Genomic DNA, 22,225 nt, shown 5'->3' on the forward strand with positions numbered 1-22,225 from the left:
GGCTCCCCCGTGGAGATCCCCATCAGACAGGACTTTCTGTCTCAAGCGGGCGGCATGATAATTTACCCCCGCCTGGAGTTGTGGAAACTCTGAGCTTGGCCTCTGAGGGGGCTAGGCTCATAGAATCCAGTCTCCCAACTGAGGTTGTCGAGACCATACTCCACTCCAGAGCTCCTTCCACGAGAAAGCTATACAGACAAATAAATGGAAGTTGGTTTCTACTTGCTGTAGACAACGTCAGCTGGACCTGTTCCACTCTTCTATCAGTCTTGTGCTGCAATTTCTCCAAGTATAAAACTTGGATGGTTTATCTCCTTCTACCTTGAAGGTTTATATAGTGACTATTTCCACTTATCATGCTCTGTTTGGGGACTCTTCTGGGGAAGAGACCCCCTATTTATACGCTTTCTCTGTGGTACCCAGAGGCTGAGGCCTTCTGTGCGTACAAAACTCCGGCCTGGGACTGGGCTATTGTGTTGGAAGGGTTAGCTGAGGCTCCCTTTGAACCATTAGAGGAGGTGTCTGGAAGATTCCTCTCAAAGCTGTCCACCTGTTGGCAATTTCATCTCTCAAAAGAATTGGAGATCTTCAAGCACTTTCGGTTGCTCCCTCATGTTTGGAATTTGCGCCTGGTATGTTCAGGGCTTTCCTTCATCCTAGACCTGGTTATAAATCCAAGGTCCCCACCAACGTCCCAGGACCGATTGTACTGCAGGCCTTTTGTCCTCCTCCTTTGATTAATCCGGATCAGGAAGAATGAGCAAGTGGGTGGTTGAGGCCATCTCTCTTGCCTATGAGTCATACGGGCAGCCTTCACCTTTGGCTGTCCGGGCACACTCTACTAGGGGTATGGCTGCCTCAAAGGCTTTGATCTCGGGGGTTCCCATTAACGAGATATGTGATGCGGCTGGGTGGTCATCTCAGCATACCTTCATTAGGTTGTATAACCTTGATTTGGGCTCCACTCCAGGGTCCTCGGTGCTCTCGTCGTAAGATAACAGACAGGCACTTGGTCTTATGGCCTAGTTGGGATAGCGTTCCCAAAGCGACTACGCAGCGTCGATGTTCCCATGAAAGGGAACGTCTCGGGTTACGTCTGTAACCCTGGTTCCCTGAATAAGGGAACGAGACGCTGCGTAGCTTAGCCATACTCCCTGCACGCCTGTGAGCGTCTGCTTCATCCATATCAGAAGCTGGCGTTCTTTGTTCTCAGGAGTGCTTTATAGTTTCCTGGTCCGTGACGTCACCCGCACTGACGTCCCGTCACACTATTGGTTCGATTTCACGAGTGCTTCAAGACAAAACGCGCAGAGGCGTTCCCAAAGCGACTACGCGACTACGCAGCGTCTCGTTCCCTTATTCAGGGAACCAGGGTTACAGACGTAACCCGAGACGTTTTCAGGGATTTTGGAAAAGTCCCAGAGAGAAGTGAGGCATTTACCACTTCTAGGAGATCTGCTTCTAAACAGTTTAACACTCTTTTGAAAAAAGATGTGGGAAGTGTGTCAAGGGCGCAGGTTGATGTTTTAAGGTGCTGTACTGTTTCTTCCAAAATTTTACCATCAATTGCTTCGAAATCAGACATAATAGCTACTTTCTGAGGTTGTGATCTGATCTGTTTTACCCCAGTGCAGCTCAAGGATGTGCTGATCGTCTTTCTGATATTATTAATTTTCTCAGAGAAGAAGGAAGCAAACCCACTACATTTGCTGTCTGAGAGCATTTCACTGGGAATCTGACTTGGGGGGGTTTGTTAGTCTCTCTACTGTAGCAAAAAGAGTGCAGGTGTTGTTTAAGTTTCTGTTTATAATATTTGAGAAGAAGGTCTGTCTAGCTTTGCCTAATTCCACATTGAAAGCATGAAGAATATCTTTATAGATGTTATAATTGATTTCAAGTTTTGTCTTTCGCCACATGCGCTCAGCTTTTCTGCATTGTCTTTTCATATTTTGCACTGCTGTTGAGTTTCTCCATGGTGCTTTTTGTCTGCCACTTTTCTTCCTGACTTTCACAGGAGCAATGTTATCAATAACATTCTGTACTTTTGAGTTAAAAGAATCAAGGAGAAAATCAACAGAGTCTGCAGATATGCTTGGTGTTAAAGATATAGCCTTCATAAACAGTGCACTAGTGTTCTCATTTAAGCATCGCTTTTTGACCGAGACAGATCTAGCTTCAACAGTCAGACAGATCAATATTTCAAAGAAAATACATAAATGATCAGATAGCGCTACATCCTTAATGACAATGGATGAAATGTTTAGACCCTTACTGATAATTAAATCTAGAGTGTGTCCACGATTGTGTGTAGGTCCATGTACATGCTGAGTCAGATCAAAAGTATTCAAAACAGTTATGTATTCTTTTGCCATATTGGATTCTGCATTTTCTATGTGGATGTTAAAGTCCCCAGTAATAGCAAAACAGTCAAACTCTGAGGAAATTGCTGATAACAGTTCTGTAAAGTCCTCCACAAAGGCTGGAGAGTATTTTGGAGGCCTGTAGATAACTATAAGTAGAATGCGAGGAGCACCTTTTAATACAATACCCAAGTATTCGAAAGACAAGTAATCACCAAATGACACTTGCTTGCATTGATAGACATCTTTAAATAGAGCAGCTACACCTCCACCTCTCCTAACAGCTCTGCAGACACTCATAAAAGTAAAGTTAGGAGGGGCTGTTTCATTCAGGATTGTTGCACTGCAGCTGTCTTCAAGCCATGTTTAATTTAGAAGCATTAAGTTTTTTGTGGTTATTAAGTCATTGACTAGAAGTGATTTATTTTTAAGTGAGCATATGTTTAGAAGTGCTAACTTAATAGTCTTACTTTCTGTCTCTACAGTAATCTTAGTTTGACGTGTAATAGGTAGCAGATTAAATGGGTTTGCCAAACGGTTTGAAAAGGCCTTAGGCTTTCTATAACGTAATAAAACAGAAATAGAGAAAGCTGCAGGCACACTGGGTTCCCGCATGTTCTGTAAACATTTGATAAAGTCACTGTTATCATAGCGGGGACCCGACACACATCACTGAGAGCTGTTATCGGTTGTTTTTGATTCACCTAGAACAGATGAAGGAGGGTGAGGGCACTGGCGTTGTGGCAGGGGCCGCAGATCTCTCACAGGAGGAGGAGGAGGGCGAGCTGGGCCCACAGGCTTTGGTGGTTTCGGGGCTTGACGCTTTTTTGTTGATATCTGGGGGCTCGCAGCAAAAGAGTGGGAGAGTTTGGTTCCAGCGTACACCAGTTCCTCCATTTTCTCTGAGAAGCACAGAAGAGGGGATGCTGGAGAAAGGGATAATGTGTCCGGTGAGAGGGGCTGTTGCTCTGGTGTTACCGGAGGCTGTAATATGTTGTCCTGGCTTCCCTGGCTGTTTTCCCGAAAGTTGTCCTTGGGTGCTGAATCTTGGAGCAGTTCTAATACGTCACTGTCTCTCGGTGAGCTCTGTGGGCAGGGCTCAGTCAAGATTGTGTCCGTGAGCATTGGTTGTTGTGGCTGCGTGGTGTTATCATTGACCTTGTGGGAAGTGTCCATTCAGCTGCTGAAATGAAGTCCTGTGGTCAGTTGTACTCTGTCCAGGTGTGTTTGTGCCATTCAGGTTGAGTGGATTTGCACACACTGCTGAAGGATGATGGAGGCAGAAGTAGATATTGTCCTTTAGCACTCTTGAGCCCAGTTTGTTTGGGTGCAGGCCATCATGAGTGAACAGTTGTCTCTGACTACAGAACAGATTGAAGTTGTCGATGAAATTCAGTCCTTTTAAGTTGCAGGTTTTTTGCAGCCATGTGTTAAGACCAAGCAACCGTGTAAATCTATTTGTTCCTCTTGCTGGGAGTGGTCCACTGATGAACGACTGAACTTTTAGTCTTTTAAGCATTTCAAAAAGTTCATTGAAATCCCTCTTAAGGAGTTCTGACTGCTCCTTCCGAATATCATTCTTCCCCACATGAATGATTAGTCGATTTGCAGTTTTATATTTCATCAGAATGCTCTTAAGTTCCCTGTTTACATCAGAAATTGTTGCTTGTGGAAGGCAGCATGTAGTTGTATCCCTGCTGCTAATGTTTCTGATAATAGAGTCACCCACTATCAGAGTCCTGGGCTCGGCTGCTCTCTGAGCTGAGTGCCGCTGACTGTTCAACCTTGAGCGGCAGTTAGCATCGGTGTTAGCTGCTGGCTGATTTGATCTGTGTCCGATCATGTTTGGGGATTCCTCACCCACATTAGATTCCTCACCCACATTCATTAACACTTCAAATCTGTTCTCCAGATGTATTGGCGGTGGTAGGGAGCTAGTGTTTGGGGTAGAGGATGCTACTGCATTAATATGTGATACTCGTGACAATCTGATGTCTCGAGTGCCTTTGGGTCTCGCTCCCTGTATGTGCCATCGATTAATATGCTGATCAGTTCCGGCACTGAGTATGGTCTGTTTAGGGGCATTAGATTCATGGGACTCACCGACTGTGGGCTGAGGACGTCCATGACGAAGCTCTGTTGTGTGTTCCTTCTGGTTTGGTAATCCCGCAAGTAACTTTGTTTCAAGAACTGCAATCCTTTGTAGAAGTCTGTGGCAGTTTGTGCAGCAGGTAGATTCTTCAACCAGAGGAGGCATATTATTTCTAATCCTTTTGGATGTAGGCAGCTGTGTTTTCCCTTCTCCGGAATGTAAGCTGATGGCTGCCGTCAGTGGGAGGCTGGTTGGATAAAAATTCCCCTTTTTTGTAGTAATTCTTCCAGTTAAAAAGATTGTTGTTGCCAAGATTTGTCGTTTGAGCACTGTGTTGATTTGCTGAAGTTAAAATTAGGAGATAAAATAGCTGTAAGCAAGAGCGTCCGAACAGTAGCGTAGCAGGAAGTTAAAAGGCTCGCCCTGGAGGAGTGGAGGCATTGGCTCGAGGGAGCCAAACACCCATTCATGGTTCTGACAGACCATAAAAACCTGGAGTACTTACGAGACGCTAAAAGTTTGAATCCCCACCAAGCAAGATGGGCTCTGTTCTTCACAAGATTCAACTTCGCCATCTCTTACCGCCCTGGATCAAAGAATGTAAAAGCTGATGCTCTGTCCTGCATTCATAGTCCTGAAGAAAGCACAGATGACCCAGAGCCCATCATCCCAGAGAAACTCTTTGTCAGTCCCATTACCTGGTCTCCACCAACACCCCGCCGGGTTGCCCCCAAGGGTTGCAGTATATTCCATGGACACGGCACACTCCCCTCATCCATTTTTCACATACTTCATTGGGCACTGGCCACCCAGGAGTCAATGAAACCCTCTCTCTGTTGAAACAGCGCTTCTGGTGGCCCAACATAGCATCCGACATCAGGAGGTACGTACAGGGGTGCCAGGAATGTGCCGTCTCCAAAAGCCCGCGTCATCTTCCCTACGGGAAACTCTGCCCGTTCCAAACCACCCCTGGTTACACCTAGGAGTAGACTTCATAACGGATCTTCCAGTCTCCAATGGCTGCACCTGTGTATTGGTGGTAGTGGATTGGTTCTCCAAGTCTTGTCGACTAATTCCCCTGCTTGGACTGCCAACGGCAATAGAGGCCGCGGAGCTCATGTTCAGCTATGTTTTCAAATACTATGGACTGCCCAAAGATATTGTGTCTGACCGTGGATCACAATTCACCTCCAGAGTATGGAGCTCCTAGGTGTGACCATAAGTCTCTCTTCTGGCTACCATCCCCAGACGAACGGGCAGATGGAGAGGAAGCTTCAGGAAATCGGCCGTTTCCTACGTATCTTCTGTCATGGCCACCAGGACTCCTGGAACCAGTTTCTGGGTTGGGCCGAGTAAGCCCAGAACTCTCTCCGTCAGTCCACCACTGGTCTTACTCCCTTCCAGTGCGTACTCGGCTACCAATCCCCACTGTTCCCCTGGGATGGGGAACCATTGGACGTCCCGGCAGTGAATTACTGGTTCCGGGAGAGCGAGAGGGTCTGGGACTCAGCTCATCTGCAACTTCAGCGAGCCCTACGCAGGCGCAGGATGACAGCTGAACTTCGACGTTCCCAAGCACCCAACTACCAGCCAGGACAGAAGGTTTGGCTGTCAACCTGGGACATCAGGATGCGCCTGCCCTGTAGGAGTTCTAAGTTCATTGGCCCCTTCACCATCACCCGGTAGATCAACCCCATCACCTATCACCTGCAAGTCCCTCCTGAGTATAAGTTTCACCCAGTTTTCCATGTCTCACTGTTGAAGCCTCACCATACCTCTGTTCTTCCCTCCACAGAGCCTGGCGAAGCCGAAGAACCCCCCCTTTCGCTGATCGTGGACGATGGAGCGGCTTATATGGTGCAAGACATCTTGGACTCCTGGCACCGTGGTGGTCATCTGGAATATTTGCTTGTCTGGGAAGGATATGGTCCCGAAGAGTGGTCATGGGTCCCCAGGAATTATATACTTGATCCAAGTCTTCTTGATGATTTCCATGCCAGACATCCTAACCGACCAGTTCCACATGGCAGGGGTCGACCACCACAACGTCGGGGTCCACGGTCCACGGTCCAAGGGGGTATTGTCACAGACATGCCAGGCTCTACACTCACCCAATCACAACGCATTCCCTCTCCTGAACATTAACAAGCCACACCTGACACTCATCAGCACCAGTCATCAAAGCAGCATAAAAGACGTTATAGAACTGTCTCTTTACAACCACAACAAATGGGACACTTTTCAGACGCGCATTCTGACTTCCCCTCAGCGCCAGGCGCAAGTCAAACAAGTGCGGAAAATGTAGGTGACGACGAGTGAGCTTTAGTTAAAAAACACTGAACTGCGGTCAGATATTGTCAGGCTATGTCGGTAAAACTTTTTTTTTTCAGAAAAATTAGCTGACTGTCCAATCAGCCGCTAGCTGTGCTTGCGGCGCGCACTCAAGAATTGCATGCGCAAATGCGCTGGCGCGCGCTGTATAATTACTTTATTATAGCTTGAATAAAGCGCAAAAGAAACTACAAACAATGACTGTCGTTGTTCTGTTGTAAGTTATGTCACGAAATTACCACAGATGCGATTAAAGCTGCCGTAAACTGTGCATGCATTTATTTGTTGACATGGTTTTAAATTGTTATCCAATTTGTTGGCCTTAAAACATCTTAAAATGCACATATGTACACCAGGGAAATCTAAATTTCTTTCACAAATTGCACCCTGTGTACATCACTATATAATTTCAATTCGATTTTAAATTAAATGCAACCATGAACAATCATCTCCTGACTGGATGGAATTGTAGGTATACACTGCATTCCAAATTATTATGCAAGTGACATATCAGTAAGATTTCAGTAGAATAAACATTCAGATTTTGGTTTTTCTAAGAAAATGTATGTTTGTTTATTTATCCATGTCTTTTTAGATAACTGGTATCAATCTCAGACAAAATAATTTGCCAGGTCTATGGAAACCCTACTTAGAGGCTGTTCCACATTATTAAGCAAGTCACAGTTCTCATGCAATATGGAGAGGAAGAAGGGTCTTTCTGAAGATGAAAAGCATGAAATGGTCCAATGTTGTGCAAAAGGCATGAAAACAACTAATATTTTGAGAAACTGAATGGAGATTATTGAATTATCATAAGATTTGTGAGTGATTAGAGCACTTTCAGAACTCGGTCAGATAAAGGCTTATTAATGAAAGTTCCTGTCAAAAAAAAATTATTGTATTAAAAGGGCAGCTATAAAAAAGCCAGTGTTGAGCAGCAACCAGGTATTTGAAGCTGCTGGTGTCTCTGGAGTCTCAAGAAGCTCTCCATGCAGGTTGCCAGTTGTGCTTAAAGATGCATTTTATACACAACTAACCAAATATCACAAAGAGAAACATTTACAGTGTGTGTAGAAATACATTTTCAAACAGTTTTATTGCTGTGGTGTTTCCTTGCAGCATAGGATAGTGCATAGTGCATTGTATTTCAGAAGGCACTATCCTCCTTTTTATATCATAGCTGAAAATGGCCAGTTATGAACTTCACATATCTTGCTAAAGTCATTTTAATACCCTCAGAGACCCTAAAGGGACCGTCCATCTCACTTCCCAATATTCCAGCCCAAATCATCATCAATCCTTGCTGACATTGCAGTCTTGTTGGAACGTGGTGGCCATTCACCAACCATCCAGAAATCCATCCATTTAGACCATCCATTGTAGTACGGCATTAGTCAGTGAATAAAACTATATAAAAATAAGTCTTAATGTATTTCTAAACCCACTGTAAATGTTTCTCTTTGTGAGGTTTGGTTTGGAGTGGCTGAAATGCATCTTTATGCACAACTGCCAGCCTGCATGGAGAGCTTCTTGAGACTCCAGAGACACCAGCAGCTTCAAATACCTGTTTGCTGCTCAACACTGGCTTTTTTTTATAGCTGCCCTTTTAATACAATTAATTTTTTTGACAGGAACTTTCATTAATAAGCCTTTATCTGACTGAGTTCTACTGTGCTCTAAATCACTCACAAATCTTATGACAATTCGATAATCTCCATTCAGTTTTCAGAAAATATTAGTTGTTTTCATGCTTTTTGCACAACATTGCACCACTTCATGCTTTTAATCTTCAGAAAGATCTTTCTTCCTCCCCATATTGCATGAGAACTGTGACTTGCTTAATAATGTGGAACAACCTCTAAGTAGGGTTTCCATAGACCTGGCAAATTATTTTGTCTGAGATTGATACCAGTTATCTAAAAAGACATGGATAAATAAATAAACAAACATTTTCTTAGAAAAACTAAAATCTAAATGTTTATTCTAGTGAAATCTTACTGATATGTCACTTCATATATGTCAAATAATTTGGAACGCAGTGTAGTCTGCTCTGAAACAAAAAAAATGTTCTTACTTGCTCTGACTTTCAGCAACTAGTGTTGACTCAAAAAATCTGGGCAAAAGTTTTGTAGTTTATTCCACCCTTTAGTGTTCAAAATACTGTGTGGTATCATTGTTTTCAATAATGTTGTTTTCAACACTAATCTGTTAACAACTCAAAAACTAAGTTTTATGGTTTAATGAAAATTGAAAGAATAAAAAAGGGAAAAAGCTTTTTCACTGAAGATGGCAAATCCAGCTGAAACAAGGTTGAAATGCAGTGCACATCTTAGTTCTATTTTAGATAGATAGGACATTACATCATCCGGCTTCAAATCCCATCACGTTCCCGAAGACCATCAATTGAACTTTGAATTCAAGTCCCATGATGCTTTTCTGTGAACATAAATCTGCATAAAAGGCAATGTTGTACCATAGCTTATAGTATGCATAAGGCATAAGTTGTATTCAGGTCATACAATTATTGTGACATAAATTGCAAAGGTAAGTATGCATTAAAGATGAACAAATCTTTAATTTTTACATGTGCTATTTTGCAAAAAAATTTAATGGTAAAAATGTACATCATTCTTTTTTTCTTTTTTTTTTTTTCATTAAGGTTTTTAATGGCTGTAAACCTTTCATATCCTACTTTCACATTCAACCTTAAAATTGCAAAATTTGATGTCCATCCAAAAGCAATATATCCTGTGTTCTTCTTTGGAACTCTGATCTATGTGTTCTCTGTGTTCTGTAATGGAACCATTCTTGGACTGATAATCACCCAAAGAATCCTTCACAAGCCGATGTTCTACATCCTGTTCAGCCTCCCTCTAACCGATTTAATTGGAATCACTTCTGCTCTGCCCAGGGTGCTTGTGGACATTATAACAGAAACAAATGATGTGTATTACCCTACATGTGTTCTTCAGGCTTTTTTGATACATATGTATGGAGGTGCAATACTTTTTCTACTGGCAGCCATGTCGATTGACCGGTACATAGCAATATGCAACCCACTCAGATACAATTCTATTATGACTCCTGGCAGAATATGTGGACTCATTGCACTGGCATGGAGCATGGACCTTGTCTTAGTACTTGTTTTATTTTCCCTTCAATCTAGAATGGAGAAATGTAAGTCTTTCATTGCTAATGTGTACTGCGACAACCCATCTTTGCTTTTGCTTTCATGTGGAGGAGATTTTACAGTGAACAACATTTATGGTTTATCTATAACAGCATTTATGCAGGTAATCAGTGTCTCTGTCCAGCTGTACTCTTATACGCAAATTCTCATCACGTGTATAAAACAAACACATTCTGATTCAAAAATAAAGGCTGTAAATACATGTATGGCCCAGATCACTACATTTATTCTCTTTGAAATAATGACAACCATTATTATATTATCATATCGGATCCCTTATTTTTCTTCCAGTGCACAGAGGGGTTTTGGTTTGATGATTTACACAGTCCTTCCAGTTGTCAATCCAATCATATATGGAATGAAAACTAAAGATATCAGAATAGCTTTCTTTTTGGTTTTGAAAAGGAACAAAATTGGTCCAGGTAAAAATGCATCTGTTGTTCAACACAGAAAATAATAATTATAATTGAATGTAATGATTTAAAAAAAGTTCTGGATGTTAATGTACACAGGTTTTACTGTATGGATCATTCTCATTAAACTGAAATGTTTAACAAGGATCATCAGATAATTTAATATATGATAGTAATATGATTTTTAGTGTCATCTTTTTAGCGATAAAGCATCTTTTAGTTTGAATAATTTCTTTGTAATTGTTGTGAAGACATGACATAAAATGATCCAAATAACTATTGTTATGTGTGCATACTTGTGATACTAGGCTTTTTTTGTGTGTGAATATAAATAAGTAAAAAAAAATAAATAAATAAATTGTGGAATATATGTTGGATTTGAGGATTTGTATATTATTACTTTATGAATAAAGTCCTTCTGATTCTATTTCCCCATGTTTTATGTTTAGTTTATATATTGTACTTTTGGAAAATCTTTTTGCATCTGTGGCACCCTTCAGTCAATAACAACAATTAGCAAATGAAGAGTTCAGATGCAAAAGCCTCTAAGTGCCATCTGAAATTTTCTTCTAAAATGAGCATTTTTATCAGACTCGTATGTTTAGGTTCAGTAATTTCACTTTAATGTCAATTAATAGTTCATTTTCATTGCCATTAAAGTGAATTAACTGAAAATAAACATACAAGCTTGATAAAAATGCTCATTTTAGAAGAAAATTTCAGATGGCACTTAGAGGCTTTTGCATCTGTTGATGTCTGTTTGCATTTGAAGATTACAACACACACACAAAAAAAAAAAAAAAAAATCATAGAGAATCGTCATTACACCTGCAGTTAATATTACATTACAGACAATAGTCATGGTGAGAGAATGAAAGTAAAGTTTCTTTGTCATGAAATAAAGAGAATGAATATGAACAAATTGTGAACAAATTAATTATAATAAACCCTAACTCTAACTACTATGAACAGAAATATTATTTCTCCACAATGATTCTCCATAAAGTTTTCCTGCTACCAGCTGGTGGCGATATGATTGTAACTAAATTTTGGTGTGTAGATGTCTTCAGGCCAGGGCACTTATCAAATGTGACATTTGAGGCAGATTGGACATTGTATGCTTGAGTTACAACTACTTCCTGTTTCATGATGATAATAGCATGCTTTAGCTCTCAGCTAAGTGTTGTTAGCATGTTTTAGAATGTTAGTAGCATGTTTAGCACATTGCATATTTTAGTATTTTGCTAGTAGTGCATCACAGTCACATGTCACTTCCTGTTACCAGTGGGTGGCGCTATTACTAAAACTGAATTGTGTAGATGTGTTCAGGGCAGGACTTTTCTCAAACATGAAGTTTAGGGCAGATTGGACATTATATGCCTGAGTTAACAACTTCCTGTTTCATGGCGAAACATTTAATTTTGTCAGGCCGGCACAGACACGCCTTTCAGCAAAAAGATCTTTGTAATTTAATGTTGCAAAGGCCTTTAGATTATATTGACCAAATATGATGTTGATCTGATTAATTCTCTAGGAGGAGTTTGTTAAAGTACAATATCTGGAAATGGCAAAAACTGCAAAAATTTGGCAGAGAAAATTCAAAATATCTAATTTTCTGTTGAGTTTTCAGATTTTGCTGTTACATGAACTTCATACTTGTACGTGAAACATAGCGCAAAGGGCGCTTAAATGAAATTTTTTAGGTGGCGCTATTGAGCCATTTTGCCACAATTAGTTCTGAAACCCATATCAGATATATCAGATAAGATGAACGGAGGTCTTACGGGTTTGGAACGACATGAGGGTGAGTCATTAATGACATAATTTTCATTTTTGGGTGAACTAACCCTTTAATGTGTGTGTGAACTTATGGTAGTCATCTGTGGCAATGAATAGTTTACAAGTTGCTGTTAGTGATTTCAATAGTAGAAAACAAAGCATTACTAAAAGAAAAAAAAAATTATGATAATTTCTCTATAAAATGTACATTTACAACAATGAACAAATACAAATATGTTTAAAATTATGTACACACACATGAGCACTTCAGTTATATCAGCATAATCTAGAAAAAGCTTTTATCTTACATATTGCAGGTCATCCCCTGATGGTATCATCACATGACCAGCTGAATACTACTCACTTTATCCTATTTTTGAAGCAAATATCCCTGTAAAAAACTGACTTTCTACAAGGGCGTCTGTCAAAATGTTTTTGAATTATTATAGGTAACAATGTGGAGTGTAATAAGTGAGGAGACAGGAGACAGATGTACGTCGAGTCAGTTTTACTCTCCACTTCAATACAACACAACAGCGGTACAGTGGTACAGCGGTAGAGCGAGAGATGTAAACAAATAAACCCACAACGTTAACCCGGAAAACTATATCCCGCAACCCGCTCCCTTAAAGGGGCAGTCTCTGGGTGAATGTCTCTATATGTTCAACTTGTGGGCACCACACAGGCCCCCCCAGAATTCACCCATAATAACAGTCCCCAAACCGAACAGGAACACTATTCACTAGTGCAAAACCGAACAGCCCAATTCAAAACAGTCCCTAAGAGTCAACGTATAGGGGGGTGGATGAGGCGGCCATACCGGCTGCGCTTAACAGGAGAGGGGCAAGGGGACCCTCCGGCCAGGACACGGAAGGGCCCATCATAGGGGGGCTGCAGTGGGGTACGATGGCCGTCATGGCGTATGAAAACATACTTGGCTGAAGGTAAATCCTTGGGCACGTAGGACTGAAGAAGGCCATGGTGAGACGTTGGAATGGGAACAAAAGCGTCTGCAATCCCCCGAGACACAGCACGATGGGAAGCAACCGACCACGGGGCCGTGGCGTCTGGAAGAAACTCCCCCGGAATGCGCAGAGGCTGGCCGTACACCAGCTCGGCTGATGAGGCTTGCAGATCTTCCTTGGGGGCGGAGCGAAGGCCAAGCATAACCCATGGGAGGCGGTCAGCCCAATTGTTGTCCGTGAGGCTGGCCCTGAGCGCAGCTTTCATGTCCCGATGAAACCGCTCACAAAGCCCATTGCTCTGTGGGTTGTAGGCTGTGGTACGGTGGACCTTCACCCCAAGGACCTCGGCGACTGCTGTCCAAAGCTCTGACGTGAACTGCGGACCCCGGTCCGAAGAGAGGTCCGATGGTGTGCCGAAACGGGCCACCCAAGCCATAATGAATGCCCGGGCTACTTCCACTGATGTGATGGAAGACAGGGGAACCACCTCTGGCCACCTAGTGGTCCTGTCCACCATGGTGAGGAGGTAAGTATAACCACGGGAGGGGGGAAATGGGCCCACCAAGTCCACATTCACATGTTAAAAACGCCTCTCTGGCACTTTGAAGGGCGCTAAAGGAGCTTTGGTATGACGAGTCACCTTTGCACGCTGACACGCCACACAGGCAGCAGCCCAGGCCTTAACATCCCTCCGCAGGCCTGGCCAGACAAACTTGGCTCCCACCAGCTTGGTGGAGGCCTTCACCCCGGGGTGGGAAAGGCTATGGATGGTGTCAAAAACCTTTTGCCTCCAGCCAGCAGGTACCATGGGGCGTGGTTGGCCCGTGGAGACGTCACAGAGGAGTGTAGCGTTGGCCGTGTCAAACGTCACATCCTCCATGAGCAGCGCAGTGGGGGCCGTTCTGTAGGCTTGTACCTCAGCGTCCACGGCCTGATCCTTGGCTAGTGCTGCGTAGTCGAGTCCCAAGTGGACAGACCCCGTGACCGCCCGGGAGAGGCAGTCGGCGACGAAATTGTCTTTTCCAGCCACGTGCTGAATGTCAGTGGTGTACTCAGAGATGGCAGAGAGCTGACGCTGCTGTCGACCAGACCATGGCTCCGAAGACTTGGCCATGGCGAACGTCAGTGGCTTGTGGTCAACAAAAGCCGTGAACTGCCGGCCCTCCAACAGAAAACGAAAATGGCGGGTAGCGAGGAAAAGACCAAGGAGCTCTCTGTCGAAGGTGCTATATCTCCTCTCGTTGTCACGGAGCTTTCTGCTGAAAAAGGCCAGCGGCTGCCAGGCTCCGCCCACCCACTGTTCACACACAGCGCCCACGGCGTAATCAGAGGCATCCGTGGTAAGAGCAACTGGGGCGGTCGGAGACGGATGCGCCAGCAGAGCAGCATTGGCTAGCGCGGTTTTGGCAGCATCAAAGGCATCGGTCATCTCCGGGGACCAATCCAACACATCTGCCGGTTTCCCACCCCGCAAAGCATTGTACAAGGGACGCATGAGTTGGGCCGCATGGGGGAGGAAACGGTTGTAAAAGTTCACCATGCCCAGAAACTCCTGTAGGGACTGCACAGTGCGTGGATATGGAAAACTGACTATGGCGTCCACCTTGGAAGGGAGGGGGACGGCTCCCTGCGGGGTGACGTGGTGGCCCAGGAAGGTGATAGATGACCGGCCAAACTCACACTTGGCCGGGTTGACGATGAGACCATGCTCACTGAGTCGGCCGAACAACTGCCGGAGGTGTGTCAGGTGGTCGTCTGCGGACGCGCTGGCCACAAGAATGTCGTCCAGATAAACGAACAGGAAAGGCATGTCCCGCAAGACAGAGTCCATAAGGCGCTGAAATGTCTGCGCTGCCCCCTTGAGGCCGAAGGGCATCCGTAGGAATTCGAAAAGGCCAAAGGGTGTGATGACTGCTGTCTTGGGGACATCCTGCGGGTGGACCGGCACCTGGTGGTAACCGCGAACCAGGTCCACTTTCGAAAAGATGGTGGCACCGGCTAGGTGAGAGGAAAAGTCCTGTATGTGCGGTACAGGGTACCGATCGGGGGTGGTAGCATTGTTTAGACGACGGAAATCACCACAGGGACGCCAACTGCCATCAGCTTTGGTCACCATATGCAGGGGGGAAGCCCACGGGCTGTTGGAGCGTCGCACGATGCCGAGGTGCTCCATAGTGGCGAACTCCTCCCTAGCGATCGCGAGCTTAGCAGAGTCGAGGCGCCGGGCCCGTGCATAGACTGGGGGGCCCACTGTGGTGATGTAGTGTTCCACGCCATGCTTAGCCACCGCTGATGAGAATGTGGGCGTGGTGATGTCAGGGAACTCAGCCAGTAGGCGTTGATACAGGTCTCCTGTGGCAAGCGTATTCGACAGACAAAGCGCCCCCGCCCCTCCCAGTGTACAGGGGTACGAAGCAAAAGAAAGGGCGTCTATCAGGCGGCAGTTCGTAACATCCACTAACAATCTGTAAGCGCAAAGAAAATCCGCCCCCAGGAGAGATGTAGACACAGCAGCCATGACGAAATCCCAGCCAAAACGCCGCCCGCCGAAACACACCTCCACATACCTCGTGCCATAAGTACGAATGGGTGTGCCGTTAGCGGCATCCATAGGGGGGCCATGTCCGCCAGCCATGGTGTCCACAGACTTCGCTGGCAGGATGCTGCGCTGAGCCCCAGAATCGACCAGCAGCCGCCGGCCAGAAAAAGCGTCAGTGATGAATAACAGCTTGCAGTCCCGGCCAGCGCCCATAGCTGCTAATGAGCGCCGGCCCTGGCTTTTCCCTGTGCTCCAAAACTGCAAGGCTGGCGACACTGCTTGGCTTTGGCCCCAAACCTGGAATGGTAATAACACCACCCGTCCTCACGCTGTCGGCGGGCTGTCACAGCAGCTGCAGTACCCTGGTCATCCACTGGCGGTGTGAATGGGGCAGACGTGTGCTGAGGGGGCAACAGCGCATGGACAAACTGCTGCCGGTTAGCAAGGAAAATCCTGTCTGCCTCCACAGCCAATGCCCGGTAGTCTCTGGAGGAAGGGAGGGTGGAACTGGCCAGTGCGGTGCGCACAGGTGCTGGAAGCTGCCGCAGGAATATGTGGGCGAAAAGGAATGATGGATCCGCCGTGCCCAACACAGCCAGCATCTTCTCCATTAATTCAGATGGCTTGTTATCGCCAAGGCCATTCAGGGACAGCAGGCGTTCTGCCTTCTCTAGCTCCGACAGTTCAAAGAGGCTTAACAGGAATGTTTTAAGTGCGTCGTATTTGCCGTCCGCCGGAGGAGCCTCTAATAGCGCCATAGCTCTGGCTGTCGTCGAGGCATCCAAAGCCGCTACTACATGAAAATACTTTGTAACATCCTGCGTTATCCCTCTCAGCTGGAACTGGGCCTCGATATGTTGAAACCACGGCCGTGGATTGTGCTGCCAAAAGTCCGGCAACTTGATGGTGGCAGCGTAGATCGCGCCGAGATTAGCCGCACCGCTAGCGGCGGCGGGCGCCGCGGCCGCATCATTTTCACCACCGCCGTTGTGTGACATATTTCAGCCTTATCCAACTCACGTCTAGGTCACCAAATGTGGAGTGTAATAAGTGAGGAGACAGGAGACAGATGTACGTCGAGTCAGTTTTACTCTCCACTTCAATACAACACAACAGCGGTACAGTGGTACAGCGGTAGAGCGAGAGATGTAAACAAATAAACCCACAACGTTAACCCGGAAAACTATATCCTGCAACCCGCTCCCTTAAAGGGGCAGTCTCTGGGTGAATGTCTCTATATGTTCAACTTGTGGGCACCACAACAACATAATAAGCTGTCAGCTTTTGTCACAGAAAATTTACACATGATATCACAATATTTTCACACAAGGAGACGTTTAATTCAGACACTGCTTATTTTGTTTTTGAAACAGGTGAGAATTTTCTGTCTGATCTCTTTAGTTTTAAAACCATAGACAAGTGGATTCACAAGAGGAGGAAAGATAAAATTGGAGATAGAAAACACCCTGCGTAGGTGAGCTGGAACACTCTCAGATCGATGTGCAAGAAGAGGAAAAAGAGTGTTAAACTCTAAGAAAAGAAAGACGACCAAATGAGTACCACATGTCTGAAGTGCCTTAATCTTTGCATCAGATTGCTTATTAGAAACACATGTGATTAGTATATGTATGTATGTAAATGCCACAACAGAAAGTGAAAGGCCGTGGTAAAAAATTATGCAAAACAACCCATAGATATTGTTCACCTCTGTGCCATCGCATAAGAGTTTCATTAATGCTGTCTTATAGCAGACAAGGTCTGTCATGTGTGTCTGGCAAATCCTGTAAGGTATTAGAAGACAGAAAACTACAATTATAGCAGCAAAATTAAAAAGCCACAACCCAGTTATGATTTTCACCAAGTTATTGGTTGTCATAATGGCTCCATATCTTAACGGGCAGCAGATAGCGATAAATCTGTCATAGGCCATAGCAGTAAGAATAAGATAAGATGCTCCACCATTCAGGTGTACAAAAAAGCCTTGAAACAAACATGCCGAGTAGGATATTGATCTGTCCTGAGACCATATACTATACAGCAGCTGAGGAAAAAGGCTTGTAGCCCCCATTGCATCATTGATAGGCAGGTTAAGCAACAATATGTACATTGGTTTGTGAAGATTCCTGTTCAAGCAAATTGTAATAATAACTGTTAGATTGCAGAGTAAGATAAACAGGTATGTTATTACTCCAAATATCAATGCAGGGTAAATGTTTGTCTCAGGCAGTTCTAAAGAGTGCAAAGTCAAGACCAGTGAGAAGACAGATTCATTTAGATACATGGTGAAAGTTCTCACTATTTATGGCCTATACAAACCAGCATAAACAAACTGTTAATTATATCAATAACAGTGACAGTACTTATGGGAAGTTGGCATTTAACATTTATCTGTTTCATACTTTCATCTTGCCATATTAAGGATCATTTTACTTAAGGTACAACCTGAAAAAAGCAATAAACCATAAACAACTCTAGGTTAATTTCGCCACAGCATATTTAATAAAATAACTTCATTAATGAATATGCAAAGCACAGTCTTTTGTGTGTGTAAAATTCAGACGTACATCACTATATTATTTCAATTCGATTTTAAATAAAATTGCAATTGTATGTCCACATTTGCTTAAAATCAGTTGTTGAGATTTGTAATAAAGTGGCCTATTTAAACTAACTGTCTTACATAAACTCATAAAATTATCCAGATCAATTCACAGATGCATTTCTAAGAATACAAGTTGCTCAAACAAGCTACACCTTGCTAATGCCTCAAAAGCGGCACTTGTGGTATTTAGTCACCTTAAGTGATCATCCTTCAGCACTGTTGAATTCACCTGTAGGCTAATAATTTATACTCATTGAGTTTGGCAAAAAAAAAAAAAAAAAACCCTCCCGTTTACGTTGGATTAGTCATGGGACCTGTTGTTATGCATGTGCACAGCCCTGCTGGTAGAGGTCGTAACTACACCATCTGGTTAAAAAAAACCGAGCAATTTCTTTTGTTATTGAAAAGTTGTTAAAAATAACAAACAATTATTTTAAGCATTGCTAGATCTTATTATGTCTAATTTATAATCAAGTGTTAGACATTTCTAAATTGTTATAATTAGGTTTAGCTTAAGCCATATTTCCATTATGTACATTTGTTAAATATTAGACATGAGTAGGGTATTTTTGGTTTTATATATATATATATATATATATATATATATATATATATATATATATATATATATATATATATATATACAGCTATGGAAAAAATTAAGAGACCACTTAACATTGATTTCTGAACTTGGAGTGGTCTCTTAATTTTTTCCATAGCTGTGTATATATATATATATATACACCCTGAAAAATCCAGCAAAAATCCAGGTTATTGAGAAAAATCCAGCATGAATTCCATGCTGGTCCAGCCTGGTTTATTCTGGTTAGTGCTGAAATTGTCCTGGTATAGTACTGGAATAGTGCTGGTATAGTGCTTGTTATTACTAGTATAGTACTGATCCATCTGATGTACCAGCTTAGTCATGCTGCTCTCAAGCAAAATAGAGCTGGTGAAGCTGGTTCACCAGCATGGTCTTGTGGGGTTTTATTGTGTGTAGGCAAGCTGTCTGTATGCAAGCAGTGCTTTGGGACAAGAATTGTTTTTGTTTGCTTAATTCTATATATAACACAGTATAGGTGGACTAAGTAGAATTTCAAAAACACTGTTTGGAAGTTAGCAAACCAATCAGCATTAGGGGCGTATGACGTTCGAGGAGACAGAACAGCAAGAGGGAGATTTTGAAAAAACAAAACAAAAACAAAGCAAAACTGCAGAATGAGAGATGGGACAAAAGAGCTCAAAAGAACATCACTGGAATGAAGGTTTATGAGATTTATTAAAAGCTTTCCAGCACTGGAAAGAGCTAAGTGGGAAGGCCTGAAAACAGACACAGAGGCTGCTTTGATTCTGCTTCTCATGTGAGTAACACTGGGTTTGAGTATCATGACTGTCTGGAGCTGATGTGCTGTTGGCGACCAACAACGAACACTTCGTGTTTACTCTTGTGTACTGTATGTTCATTTTTTGTTCTTCCTTGTCGTTAGATAGTGAGAGTTGTGCAGGTAAACCACTGCACACTGACGACCGACAAAAAAATTCAAACTGGTGAAATGTTTCAAAGAATCAAAGGATTTGTCAATTAAAAAGAACATTGAAAAAAAGAGATATGAAAACAAAGAAAATTGTTGTATTCAATAGTGATAGCATACACTTTCAACAATTGCTGAATGACAATTAATTCAACCAAAGTCAAGGGCCAAGTGCCCTTATAAAGTAAATAAAGCCAATCTGAACATGGTGATGATGATATTCACTCTTCAAGTGATGACTGAGCATTAGTGATGACACCCACAGTTAACAAGCAGAATCAATGAAGATAAGCAAATAAAATCAATGATATCATATGTATGGTTTATATTTACCTATAAACACACTAAGAAACATGATATGTAACACATAGGCTACACAAGTTTAAATATTTTAGTCATTATTCTGTCATTTTTCATTGACGATCATTTCACGCAATTCACATTCCAAAATTCGAACTATTCAAATCAGTCACGCTGTTCAGTTATGTCATAATATGTTAGTCTTGTTCAGTGTTGGGGTAACGCATTACAAGTAACTTAAGTTATGTAATCAGATTACTTTTTCAAGTAACTAGTAAAGTAACGCATTACTTTTTCAATTTACAACAAAATATCTAAGTTACTTTTTCAAATATGTAACGCAAGTTACTTTTTCACATTTATTGACTGACATGTCCCCATGTTGAGAGGAATACAGTGCAGAGATATTGTGTGCGATGTGTAAGCAATGATGGTTATTGTAGTTCTAGACTAAATGTGAACATGCATTTACTCATCTCACTTGCACGAAATCATTCAGTATTCCTCAAAATGAATAAAAACAGTGAAATGCAATCTCAGAATTTTGCAAACCTGTAATAATTAAATTACACAAATATACTTTATGTATTTAATCTAAATTATTAACCAATGTCTTTGCTGCTGACCTTTAATTCAACCATATTAATAAGCAAAAAATACTTTAGATTAGATTTAGAAATAAGAACTAGAACTTCCTTCTCCTGTATCCTATTCTTCTTAAATCCAGAACGACAGAACATCTGAAAGGTTTGTTTGAGCTGCGCTCTCTACTGTACAGGTGTAAATATGCTTTTCCTTCAGCCTAAGGCTTATTGATTTCACTTTTGGTGTGAAAAGGCCTTTTTGCCAAAAATAGAACTTTTTTGTTGTTATTAAAAAACAAACAAACAAGCAAGCCCAGCCCCGGTGAGAAAAAGTAACGCAAAAGTAAAGTAACACATTACTTTTCATAAAAAGTAACAAAGTAACGCAATTAGTTACTTTTTTAGGGAGTAACGCAATATTGTAATGCATTACTTTTAAAAGTAACTTTCCCCAACACTGGTCTTGTTTCTATTCTTTAAGTGATCCTTTGTTTTTATTTGGCCATGGTCCCTTTAAGAACCACTAGGTGTCAGTAAGGAACGATGTCATGGGTCTATTCAGGAAATAGTTGAGCAGCACATTTTTTGTATCCTAGCTAATCCTGTAACATCTGCATACATCTTATGCCCTTTGTAGCATCGAGGGTATGTATTGATTGTTTTTAACAACATCTACGATTGTACATCATTATTTGGTGACATTACGTTTTGTGTAGTTTATTGTTAGAAGTCTGTTATTTACTATCTACAGTACTATTGCAATAGAGTAATATTATATGCTGATGATTGTACTGTTCCTAGGCTTAAAATTCATATTACTTATAAATAAGTGATAAATAAGTGATAAGTGACTGACTACAGGTACAATTTTATGTTGTATATTACATTCAGAAATGTCTATTAAAATGCATAAACAGTTAAAAAACACTAAAATACTGTAACAGTAAAACTAAGGGATTTAATTCATATGGTTTGAGTTGATATATATCCATTTACATTTCAGTTTCACCTTTCCATTGCAACGTCAATAAACCTGTGGGCAAGAGACAACTGTCTTCAGAGTCTTGATGTTATGGAAGAGTTTACCTGGCTGTCAAGTTATATACAGAACATATACTGAGGACAGCACACACGATGATTAATTACGATTAATTAAATGATTAACATCCTTACATTTCTTTGAGGCAGCATTTATTCATCAATTTTAATATTGCTCTTACGAAAATTAACCATTGTTTTACTACAAGAAAAAAAAAAAAAAAATGTAGTTAAATCATGGTAACCACAAATCAACCATAGTTTCGCTAATGTAATGGTATTGTCACCATGATGTCCTGTATCGTCTGCATCTGTTCTTGTTAGTCCTTGTTAGGTTTGGGAAACAATTTACAATAACAGTACATGAATAATCATGAACTAATACCTGAATTAATAGTTACTTCAACATGAACTCAAGATTAAGATATTAACTAATCATGAACTAATGAAGAGTGATCCTTAACTATGACAGGATTCATAAGGTTTCATGCATGAAAACA

The 22,225-nt window shown here is 42.3% G+C and overlaps 2 protein-coding genes across 2 annotated transcripts; one reads left to right on the forward strand and one right to left on the reverse strand.

The window, feature by feature from the left end:
* Positions 1 to 9,449: 9,449 nt before the first annotated feature.
* Positions 9,450 to 10,430, forward strand: LOC137005321 (olfactory receptor 8G17-like). The gene has a single exon (XM_067366164.1). The coding sequence runs from the start codon at positions 9,450 to 9,452 to the stop codon at positions 10,428 to 10,430; it is 981 nt and encodes a 326-aa protein (XP_067222265.1).
* Positions 10,431 to 17,011: 6,581 nt separating this feature from the next.
* Positions 17,012 to 17,950, reverse strand: LOC137005397 (olfactory receptor 52J3-like). Its single transcript, XM_067366261.1, has one exon. The coding sequence runs from the start codon at positions 17,948 to 17,950 to the stop codon at positions 17,012 to 17,014; it is 939 nt and encodes a 312-aa protein (XP_067222362.1).
* Positions 17,951 to 22,225: the final 4,275 nt, after the last annotated feature.

The sequence above is a fragment of the Chanodichthys erythropterus genome, chromosome 17 (assembly GCF_024489055.1).
Source record: "Chanodichthys erythropterus isolate Z2021 chromosome 17, ASM2448905v1, whole genome shotgun sequence".
In the NCBI taxonomy this organism is placed as follows: Eukaryota; Metazoa; Chordata; class Actinopteri; order Cypriniformes; family Xenocyprididae; genus Chanodichthys; species Chanodichthys erythropterus.

Bases quoted from the DNA above. Each gene is read 5' to 3' on its own strand.
- LOC137005397 (XM_067366261.1), bottom strand. From the start codon at position 17,950: ATGTATCTAAATGAATCTGTCTTCTCACTGGTCTTGACTTTGCACTCT.
- LOC137005321 (XM_067366164.1), top strand. From the start codon at position 9,450: ATGGCTGTAAACCTTTCATATCCTACTTTCACATTCAACCTTAAAATT.